Raw genomic sequence first — 12,250 nt, 5'->3', positions numbered from 1 at the left:
CTGGAGCAGGGTCCTGCTGGATTAGGGAGGGTGGGAGAGAACAGACTGGAGGGCCTAGGGCCATGAGGCAGTGCAGAGCAATTCAGACAATGGCAATCTATGAACCAGTATGAGAGTATGTCTTACTAGCTTGTGACAACTGAATGTCAGCGTTGGTTCTCTTTTTCTGTTGTTGTTGTTTTGTTTTGTTTGTTTTGGTATTGGGGGTTGAACCTAGGGCCTTTGTACTGAGCTATATCCCCATCTTTTAGAGATAGATAGATAGATAAGCAGATAATAGAGAGAGAGACAGAGATGCCTTATTTTGAGTCAGGTCCTCACACAGAAGCTAAATTATGCAGACTGGGCTCAAATTTACGACCCGCCTGCCTCAGCCTCCCAGAGTACTGAGATTACAGGCCTATGCTGCCATGCCAGGCTCACAATCATTTTTTGAATGCATAGTCTTCTTGATCTATCCTTTGAAGAAGTCATAGTCTTCTATACTCTCCACACACATCTAAAGCTCATCTAAAGCAAGCAGCCCTCATTCAGCTCCAATCAAGTGTTATGCCAGTTGGAACTTCCAGTTTTTAAAGAGATGCCAGAAATGCAAATTTTTGTATTGAATCTTTAATGTTGACTCAATGATTTTAAACCTCTGTGCAGCCAGACACTGTGTCTCTGGCCTATTGAATGTGTACCATATAACAGGCATTGCAAAAGTGCAAAGATATGAATTCTGCCCTGAAGCAATTTGATCATCTGATGGATGGGGAACAGACAGATAATAATTTTATAGTTAGATAGTGTGCATGATGAACAACTTTGTGTAACTAGTAACTTTTTCATGTCTGTATAGCTTGTCATTTGACCAGACTAAACTCTTTAAGGGTAAAGGTTCTATGCTGTATTTGTCTCCAGTATCAAGTACCTGATCCATATTATTTGTATTGATTTGTTGTCCTAATGATTTCTTACTTAATCTGTACAACTTAATATGACAGCCTACTTGATATAGCCATTTCAGTGAAGTCATTGTCTCTGCATAGTCAGCCAGTATTGCAATAAGAACACTGCAGACAGTAGGCAAGGAATAAATGCTTCGGAATTGAATAAACTTCACTTGTTACACACACATTGGTTAAAGACACAGCTCACAGGTGGAACACAGCAGAAGAAAATGTGAAAATGAAGGCTCTTCCCTATGAGCCCCATATGGGAAATCAACTTTGAGAGGTTGCTATGACTGGCACCTCATTCTTAAACTTGATTTTCAGTGCCAAATGAACCTTCATGTTACTCCTTGGAATCAAGTGAAATTCAAAGGCAGGGACCAAAATTCAGTTTGATTATTGTGCTAGAAAACAAAATCTGCTGTCATATATTTCCTTTAAAGAATATAAAGAATGCCCAAAACAGATTCATGTCAACAATATGTAGTTATAAGAAGGATTTGGCCACAAAATAGAGTAAGAAAGTCTTACAACTAGAAGAATCCATCTACATGATCAAATGTCAAAGTGACTTTTTCCTCTGTTACCATAGAAAGACTATTCAATTTTACCCACAGTTTAGTCAAAAGAATGCTTGTTCATCACCTCCTTTACAAGGTTGGGTTTTTATTGACGTTTTATTTTTAAAGTAGCACCTGTTCATGGAAATAATTAAAAAGTAACTAAAATAAAAATGAAAATTTCTTCTGTGTCCCTTCTCTCTTCCAACCATCCTATTCCTAAGTGTAACAACTACCAATAGTTTTGTTCATCTCCTTCCAGACTTATTTCTGTTCACTCAAAACACGTGTGTATGTGTGTATACAACTCTTCTCTCCCTCCAAAACACTGGAATTGTAGTTTGGACTATCCTGCAACTTAGCTTTTTCCTTCTTGTTCAGTCAGTTTTTATGTGGATCTACCCCTTTCTCTCTTAAAATCACCTATTATTTCATAGTGTTAATTTACCATGGTAACAGTTTCTCATTTGAGAGCCATTAATGCATTCCATTTTCCACCATTACAAAATTTAGGTTTTAATTTGCTTCTTAATTTTAACAGGACTATGGAAACTGAAGTCCTTGCAGAGTTTGGATCTGTCAGTCAACAGGATATTGGAAATTGGACTCTGATTTTTGTAACTCTCTGCCACTGGAGAACCTCAATTTAAAGAAAAACAAGATATTCAGAATTCACCCAGAAGCCTTCGTGGACCTCAGAAAATTACAGGTTCTAAAATCATTTTTATACTATCTTACATGTGCAGACATTACAAGATATGTCCATTGAGGAGTTCCTTCATGTCCAGTTGTACTGGCTAATCCAAACATGTAAATCCATTTTAAATCCCCTAAAAGACCTGAAGTCTCTTTCTTGCCTCAGAAATCAAAGGCAACAACCACGGTTATGGACTGTATTCAAATATAATACTCAGCAACAAGAATTAGCACATTCTTTTTCTTTTTTTTAAATCTTACTGAGTTTACTGGCACTTTTTAAGTATACAGTGCAGTTACATTTATCATTGGGATCTTGCACCTTTACATGACAGATCTTGGCTCCCATTTTATATCTCTGCCCTCCCTTAGCACATTCTTTTTCTAAATCAAAAGAAATCCACTTCAAGTTTCCACGCACCAGTTGGCAAGACATTAAACCTGTTATTTGTGAAGCTGCCTCCCTAACTTCAAGATTGGTCAGAGTTGCTAAGGGTCTTATGCAAACTAGAGCAAATGGGGAGTTCCCTATGGAGCACTCTGGCCAACACAAAGACATTAACAACTCAGAAATCTGAGGGCCACTCATGGTCAATAACCTTCCAGGCCTCCATGTCAGAACGGGGCATTGGATAATAAAAATAGTAATGATAATAGCACATGTTTATATGGCACTTAACACGTGCTACATACCATTCTAAAAATTGGACTCTTGTTTGGAGAGGAGTCTGTGTCACATTTTGGAATCATGCACGTTGCAGTTAATCTCCCTCAAATATCAACAGCTGTGAGGGTGAGGAACCCCAAAGCCCAGCTCAGGATTTGGCAACTTCAGCGCTTCTCCAAGAACCTTCCTGCATGCCCTTCCTCTTTGGGAGGATAATATGACATCCATCCCAAGTGGTCCTTGGAAACACCAGTGTGGACTTTAACACTGTGATATTCAGTGTGGCCACTGAGAAGTGACTTGGTTCGGTGTCCCTTCTTCACAACTCTGTCACTCACCCTTATCCTTTATATCAGCTACTGTCATTCACTAGAAACAATGTGAACCACACATGCAATTTTAATGTTCCAGTAGCTAGATTTAGCAAGTAAAAATAAATGAATTTCATTTCAGTGGTAGATATTATTTTACCCAATATACTCAGATGTCATCTTTCAAACATATTGTCAATATGAAAATTACTAATTAGATATATTCCCATGTTTGTGCTGACTGTTCAGCACCTGTTGTATATGCTACATCCTAGTGTGAACTATTCATATTTTAATTGCCCAATAGCCACCTGCAGCTAATGGGTGTCCTATAAGCCAGCTTGGACAGCTGATAGTAGACAACTGATGCTTTCCCAGCATGCTGTGAAGTGCACTGGAGCCCAGCTGTGAGAGGTCTCCAGCTTTCCCCTGTTCCTTCGGCCAGAGTGACTCCTGAGCCCTCCTCCATTCAAGGAAGGCTAGGGAACAGTGGTGAGGTGGGAGAACTCTGGAGGCAGTGTATCCCAACAGAAATAATTTACTTTGAGATATGGTTGATTGATAATGCCTGTGTCCCTGACCCTAATACTAGAAGGCAAATTCCTTGGAGACACACATATATATATTATGCTGGTCTTGTTTTCCAATTTTTAGCTAAGACATATTTTTCGATACTTGCTGGATAAATAAAGGAATGAATGATGAATGATGATCATGGATGGTTGTATTAGTTATCCATGGCTGCATAACAATTGCTACGCACTTAACATTTTAAAACCCCACAAAGCTATTAGCTTATTATTTCTGTGGGTCAAGAATCCAGGTGTGGCTTAGCTGAAGCCTCCATTTCAAGGTCTCTCAAGAGGCTGCAGTGTGATGGCCAAGGCCAACTCATATCTAAAAGCTCAGCTGGAAGAGGATTAACTAACTCAAGCCCACATGGCATTGGCAGGACACTTATTTCTTGTGGGACTGACACTAAGGGATTAGCACCTTATATGCTGTTGACCTCAACCTACCCTCATTTTCCTGCCCTATGGCTTCTCAGTAGGGCCATTCACAATAGGCAACTCGCTTCAGAGCCGGAGGGGCCAGAGATGACAGCAAGAAGCACATCGCCATCATGTGTAATGTAATCACAGAAGTGATGTCATACAGCTGTTGTGGTGGGCTGTTGGCTAGAAACAAATCACAGGTTCTACCCACACTCAAGAGTAGGAGATGACTCAAGAATCTGGGCACCAGGAGGCAAGATTATTAGAGACCATCCTAGAGTCTCTCTGCTACTGAATTTCATAGAGCAGACTTAAAAAGTCTACTTATCTTGGCAGTGCTCCCCAATTCACCACAAAGAGGTGCTCAGATTATTTGAGATCCTCATTTAGCACCATGTATACTGGTAAGTATACCTGTGTGTGTATGTAATTTGTCCTGTTTTACTTCCTGTGCATTCTTATTGTACTTTATGAGTCTTTTGAAGCTTACAGGTAATAGATGCCACAGGCAAACTAAAAATCAATTCCAAGAATGTTTTAAACACAGCTGAAATTCTCAATTTACTAGAATTGCCAAGAATTATCTTCTCAATTACCCCTTCTACGTGGTTGGCAATAACTCTGAAAACTGGCTTTAGAAAATGAAGAACATATTTGGTAACAGAAAGCTGAATATCACAATGGATGCTGTTTTCCTTCTGGGGAATGAATTTACTAATGAGACTAGCCTATGTGTCCTCCCATGTGTGACTCTCTTCAGAAGCCAGATAGATTTGACTTTCAAAGCATAAATTCATCACTGTGTTTAAATGGAATAAGTTTCACTGACATTTCAGATTAACATTTCTTTTCTTAACCTTATCTCATTCCTTTTAGATGCAGTGATTTGTAAAGCAATATTACATGCTTCTCCCAGTCGTTCCATAATGTACACCCTCTTTAGATTCCACTGGATGGGCATTTCTTCAGAAAATTGGCATATTCTATTTGATCATTTCTCAGAAATTGTTTTTCTGAATTTTTTCATTAATTTTTTCATCCTTCCAGTTTTTGCTTCCAATTCCATGATCTGTAATAAGATGCTAGGATGAAGTAATACACAAAAAGAAATGCAGTGGAAGAACAGAAAGAGGCTCGCTGCTAGTCATTTGTAGTTTATTCGGTTGCTTGCTTTGCTACTTTCTGCCTGCTGTCACAAACTGTTTCTCCTCTCTGGTGCCTGTGTGCCATGCTAACCTGCCTTGGAGCCACCTGATTATAGACTGAAACCTCTACAAACTATCAGCTAAATAAACCCTTTCCCTTTAACATTCAGTGTCAGGTTTTTATCTCAGCAACTACTGGAAAAACAAAAGACTATTTCAGTCTGTTGATGAAGAGAGGAACATACCTAAGAAAGCTACTGATCCTAGGCAAGTCCAGGCTAAAGTCAAGTGTTTTTTCTTCCAAGTCTGTCTCTAACCTCTTAGTTTTGGCAATTGTTCCTTGAAACTTAAGACTATTTGTCCACCGACTTCAGGAAAAGTTCACCCTCACTAAAATTGGTAAAAATTTCAGATTCTACTCCCAGTGGTCTTGTTTGTGGTGACATTTGATGGTTTCAATCAGCTCTTCTTAAAAATTCATATAACCCAAGATATAAATTCTGATTTTCCTGGTGTTTATAAAACAATTGCCCTGATAATATTTAGCCTTCATGGTTTTCAGGCACAGTCTTCTTTTTTACAAAGCAAGGTTTGCACATTCTGTTTCATGATTTTCTAGTTTTCTACAACCCTACCCCCAAACTCCATGCCCCACACTGGTGTCTCCTGCTCCAGGCCTCCTCAGCACAGCCCCTGCTCATGCTAGTGTAGCAGGGACTATGGTTCTGAGATGGTGTATTCTACAATAAAAGCACACAGCTCCTAAGCCAGATCTGATCACAGCTTTGTCATTCCATTATTTCTTTTTTCTTCTTTACTGAGTGCATGCTATGTACAAGGCTCCATGTTAACATATGTTATGGCTTGTGTTTAGATGTCCTCCCAAAGTCTCATGCAGTCATAGGTGGGGCTTTTTCAGAGGTGGCTGGATCTAAAGTGTGTAACTGACTCATGGTGCAATGCTAAGATTAAGGATACTAGGATTAAGGGTGTGAGTGCTATGCGCCCTAAGGGTGGGTAGCCTGGATACAATATAAGGGGCAGAAAGAGGCTTGCTGCTTGTCATTTGTATTTTGTTCGCTTGCTTTCTTTGCTACCTCTGCCCACCATGAACTGTTTCACCTCTGTGATGCCTGTCTGCCATGCCACCCTGCCTTACAGCCAGCTGACGTGGAGTGAAACTTCTACAAACTGTGAGCTAAATAAACCTTTCCTCCTTTACCTTTGGGTGTTGAGTATTTTTGCGCCAGCAACAAGAAAAAGTAACTACGACAACGTATATGTGGGATGTATTGTGTAGCTAAGCTTCCTTCTCTGTTAAAAAAAAAGGAACATTTAAATGTTATTGGGAAGATTAAAGGGAGTGTATTTAAAATACCAGCAGGGTGGTACATGGCAGGGTTCTGCAGACAGTAGCTGGAGGTACACCTACCTACCTATGCTTTCCCTGCTGTACCATGTCCCTGTCATGTCCAACTTCAACAATTCTTGTTCTGTGTCTCTACAGTCGCTGAATGTTTTTTAGTCCTTGGACTCCCCCTGAATTTCTAATTAGACTAGATGATCAAGCATTAAATAGCCGTGAATGCAAAAAATGCGCTATTCATATCTTAAAATAATATTTGAAGCAAAAGATCTCACTTTGCTACTTCTGGTGAACCACAGTCATTCTGTCTTCATCATCCAGAATCTTCTGCTACTTTTTCAATCACAGTGCTTCTAGAAATGACCATGAAAGAGAAATGTTTTGAACTGACTCAGGACATTGAGGCAGGCACAACAACACAACCAAAGACATTCATGAAAAAGAGCTTCCAGAACTGCTTCAGAAAATGGCAAGAATGATGGGAAGTGTTTGAAGGGGGGTGTTGAGGTAGATTAATGGCAGTGTGTCTTTTACTGTAGTAATTTTTTTAAATGGCCACACATATAGACACCATGCTTAAGGCTTTCATATATATGTTAATTCTTACAACAACCCTAGGAAGTAGGTTAACAGAAAGTAAACAATTTGCCAAGGCACAAAGAGATTTTAGGAATAGAGCAGAGATGTAAACTCAATATTACCTGACTTTCAAACCAGGACTATTTCTGTAGATGCATACATACAATCTTTCTGTAACTTATTCATATCACCTCTAAGTGTCTTCGTTCACGAACTATGCTAAATTTGTTTCTTCTCAAGCAGGTTGTAGGCCTCAGCAGCAATGCTTTGACCACTGCCCTACCAATGATAATCATTGTTCTAGAATTTTCCCACTTTGAGGTTGACTTGTCTGACAACCAATGGCAGTGTGACAACTGGCAGTCTTCCAAAGTTTCATTTCTGAATCCTGGAGGGAAAAGTGGGATATAACTTACAACAAATCTGTTATAGGCAAGGTAGTAAGTAGTATTTCTCATCTCTGAAATGATTTCATTTGAACTCAAAAATGCACATTAAAATTTTAGTTTCCTTTGAAACAATGCTAGTCCCTCTGAAATCAAGTGTTGGTTGCTAGCATTAAGCAGCCTGGGGCTGTGTCACAGAACAGTCACAGGTGTCTTACTGTTTTCTTCAGTTCATGAATGACTTTTTCCCGTGGTCAAAGAAACCTAGTTCATGTCACTCAGAATCATTAGATTTAGTCAAAAACAGAAATTTCACTAAAACAGAATTTTGCCCTGAACCCCCAAAAGGACACAATTTACCCCAATTCTTAACAATCAAGTAAAGAAATAACTCTTAAAATTTGGAACATTATCTTAAATGCTTGCTTAACCCTTGAAAGTATGTTACTCTACATACACAAAGCAAACACATTTTCCTTTTATTTGTTCCTGACTTTCTACCATATGAGACTGTTACTGAGGTTAAACATTCTGGGAAGTTGGGTCTTTATTCCCATTATCAACTATGTTGTTTAAAAAATGTTAAAAAAGGAGGCCCTGGACTCTGTCCTACTTAGGATTGAATTTAAAATAGACTCATGCTATGCTTTCCAGGCTTAGAAGAAATCCAAGAAGGGCAGAGGAGGTCTGAGCATTGCTAGCCACACTTGTTTCATGCCTTTATACAAGCGGCACTCCGAGTGTGGAAGGCAGAATGCCAGGAACCCGAAGAGAAAGTGATTTTTTTTACTGTTTACCAGCACTGGGGAAAAGGAAGGTTGGGCTGTTCCAGCAAATGTGACTAGTTAAGGGTATGGGTGGAGAAGTAATGTGGCTGCCCCTCCAGTCTGCCTCCTTCCTCCCTGAGCACCAGTCAGGCAGAAAGCCTCCTGGGCCTAGCAGAGTACCTACCCCAGACGCCAGGCAGCCTGTGTAAATGTGCACAGAGCCACGGACATGCTGTTGGCATTAGGCAAGAATGAAAGGACAGACAGATGGATAGATAAACACTGATTGTCACCACATAATGGATACTTGAAAACATAGCTAGACCAGGACCGGGGAGGATTTAGGGAGCTTTGAAAAATCCCTGGAATCTTTTTCTACCCAATCACTATATGATTTTTATCTTGCAGGGAATAAGGAAGCATATCTGGAGAATCCCACAAATGCACGTACACTTTTCCACCCAGGCAGAGGCACACACTGGTACTGATGCCATGGAGGTTCAGGGACAGCTACCAAGAGGGCTCAAAAACATCCAAGACCCGCAAGCCACAGGCAGGAGTGATGATGAACCCCAAGACCTCACCCTGGCTATCTGCCTGTCAGTATTCATCACGTTCATTGTGGCTTTCTGTGTGGGGGCTTTCACAAGGCCTTATGTTGACAAAATGTGGCTGAGATACCGGGACAGAAGGAACAGAAGCCATGGCTCAGATAATGCCTACGCAAACGAGGGCTTCTATGATGGAGTCGAAGTGACAGGGAGCACGCAGCACCCAGGCATGGATCTGCGTCAAGCTTCTCAACATCCAGACCTCTATGAGAACCAGGACCCTTACCTGGAACCAGAGCCAAACCCCTACGCCACTGTCATTCCTGATAGAAATTCAGGAAGCAGCAGAAAGAAGCTTGGCAGTCAGCAGAGCTCAGAACAACTCAGGGACAACCAGAGAGCAAGAAGTAAAAATGACAGCACTCTTCCAAATGGTAGTGCAGCTCGTTCTGCTCCCTATAGACATCCAAATGCTCATAATAATAAACCAAGTTCAGCAGGACAGGACCACATATATAGTAATGATATTCTCGAGGAATTCGATTATGAAACTGTGGCCCCAGAATATTCTCTCAGTGAGCATTCTACGGGCATCTCTTCTGCAGATGGCACATTACAAACTGTCTCTACTGTTTCTGGCTCAACCCATAATGATATGAATGAATTAGACCCATCACTCTCAAAAGAAATGACAGCTTCCATCCCCCAAATGCTCACACATACAAACACACTGAGGGCTCAAGAGAATAAGGAATTAGGGGGTCTTAAACAGTCACCTTCGGAAACTCTGGGCCCACAGATGGAATTATCTAAGGGAATACAAGTAAACCATTCCACAAGCTTTAGGGGGGCACAGCAGCCAGCACTCCTGGGGGCTGGTGCTGAGGGAGAGCTGCCAGCCTTCGGCAGTGCAGTCACATGCAGTGATGCAGGACACCTGAACCCATCAGCCCTTCTGCCAAGATTGGGGAGTGGCCTCAGGGCCATTCCCAAAGGGCCAACACAGAAAGATGCCCCTTCTCAACTTCAGTTCGATATGGAGAAAGACTACGATTCTGATGAGGGGTCTTTGTTTACTCTCAGTTCAGAGGATTCAGAGGGTACAAGGGATGGGACTGGGGAAGAAATACCTGATGAAGAGGAGAGCTGTGGGGCCACCAAGCCCCTACAGGGCGAGAGCTTCATGGTATATAAGGACAATGTGATGCCAGTAGAAAGTCTTGAGGACAATATCCCCTGCCAGAAGATTTTGAGGAAATACAAAACTCAGGAAGATCATTTTGAAAAACCTGTCATTTCTTACCCAGACTCTGGTTTGTTTAAGAGTCATCTGGAAAGTTCCTATAATACCAATGAACCTGAGAATTCATTAACCTGGCCCAGATCCCTGGGCCATGGTCCTTCAAGTGATGAGATTCCAGGCATGTTAATTTATGACATGGTTTCTCAGTATGAGCCAGTGCAATGGCTTTACTCACTTCAAGATCTAGAATTTTCAAATGTGGACACTTTAACACCAACATCACCACATCCTGCTGAAGTTACTTCAGATCCTGGGAAGAGTGCCTGCCATGAAAGAGACTAAGGCATTTGTAGATGCAAGTCTGGCATTCGGGGAATAGAGCCCAAAAAGGTCCTCCTTTCAAGGTCACTACAGGGGAAAACTTAAGACCCTGACAACAAGATTCTCAAAGGGACAACCTGGATCCCAACCAGATGGGCACTGATCCAAACAGAGGTTTGTGTGTCCACTCAGGGACCATGATTCTAGAAAGGCTATAACTCAACATGGTGATGAGCCAGCTCTTCCATATGAAAAAAGGTTGGGGAGAATATTTTGGAGATGGAGCTAAAACCAAGCATTGACTTTACAAAGTAAATAAATAAATAAATATATCCAGTTCATTAAGAACACAGAGCAGTTCAGTGATGGAGTCTGGGTAAATATCCAGGGGAGAATCCCTTGCATTTAGAAAAAGACAATTCTAACTACCATGCTTAAATGCAGACCCAGAGCAATCTGATGGGAGCTGGCTCTCTATGTGAAGAATGACTCCACTGTAACAAAGACAAGGACGTTCACCTTGATAAAAGGGAACTCAAGTAACAGTCTTAGTACATATTGAAGCACTTTCATAGAAATGCTGGACATTTTTAAATGAATACTGCAAAAAGACTAGCACAATTGTTTGGGTAATCATGAAACTGAAAAATTGGATGGGTTCAGAGCAATTCTAAATTATTTTTAATATGTTAAAAGAGAAGAGAGACCATTTTCTAGAACAAATGCAAATTGAAAATCAATTTTGAAAACATCATGTTTTCTGTAAAAGAAAAACAATTATCTCTGATGAACCCATCCTTGATGGGAAGTAGATATTAAGGTTGGCTAAGGGTTTCCCAATTTTATTTAATCTTTCAAAGAGCAAACTCTTTGATTCATTGATTCTTTATATTGTTTTCTTAGTCTCAATTGAATTAATTTCTGCTTTGACCTTTATAATTTCTTCTCTCATACAAGCTTTGGGCTTGGCTTGCTGTTTTTTTTTTCTAGAAACTTGAGGTTTAATATTAGGTTGTTTATTTGCACTCACTCTGTTGTTTTGATGTGGGAATTCACTGATATACATTTCTCTTTTAGGATTGCTTTCATTGTGTTCAATAGTATCCAACACAGCCTAGAAAATGACAAATGGTGGTAACTATTAATTTGCCACCTTTAACTGTATGAATTATTTGTGATTATCTTACAAAACCTAAATTAACCAGAAAATGGCTATTTTACCCTCAGGGAACAAAATTTAAAAGGGGTTAAGAGGAAAAATTGACAAATAAGAGAAGAGGAAGAAATTAAAAGCAAGGCTGGAGGACAAAGGAAGATGATACAAACTTTGGGAAATTGGTGAAGATGACAGGAGGGAAAGAAAGAAGGAAGAAATAAAAACAAGAACTGAACAGAGCAATAACAACAAAAAAACTAGAAACAACATAAAAGCAAGAGAAAAAGAGAAAGAAACAAGAAAAGAAAAGAAGAAAAACAAATGTCCAATTCAGGGCACGTCTCTGCTGTCACTGGTAGACAGAATGGTCAGATTAGAGCCCAGACCTGTGTTGGCTAATCCCAGCAAGCCAGCCATAGATTTACAGCAGGGTAGTGGATAATCCCAGCAATCCTGAACCTTTAGTTCCACTGAAGTTCAGGCTGGTTTCTGGCTGTGAAGCTGGAACCCAATTTGTTTACCCTGCAACCCTTTGTGTGCCTCCTGGTGTCTTGAACTTGGCTCCTGTCCTC

At 40.4% G+C, this 12,250-nt stretch overlaps 1 protein-coding gene across 1 annotated transcript in view; it reads left to right on the top strand.

Annotated features, from left to right (window-relative positions):
- The window catches only part of Lrrc66 (leucine rich repeat containing 66), a 30,194-nt gene extending 18,972 nt beyond the window's left edge, over positions 1 to 11,222 (top strand). The window contains 3 exon segments of the mRNA XM_010640235.2: positions 2,037 to 2,100; positions 2,102 to 2,204; positions 8,816 to 11,222. Of these exon segments, the coding sequence (XP_010638537.1) occupies positions 2,037 to 2,100; positions 2,102 to 2,204; positions 8,816 to 10,543 (1,895 nt within the window). The 3' untranslated portion in view covers positions 10,544 to 11,222.
- The last annotated feature ends 1,028 nt before the right edge of the window (positions 11,223 to 12,250 follow it).

Source organism: Fukomys damarensis, unplaced genomic scaffold, assembly GCF_012274545.1.
Source record: "Fukomys damarensis isolate Sample0158 unplaced genomic scaffold, DMR_v1.0_HiC HiC_scaffold_35, whole genome shotgun sequence".
NCBI classification, from domain to species: Eukaryota; Metazoa; Chordata; class Mammalia; order Rodentia; family Bathyergidae; genus Fukomys; species Fukomys damarensis.
Note: the sequence above shows the minus strand (reverse complement) of the source record. Positions and strands in the feature narration are given on the sequence as shown.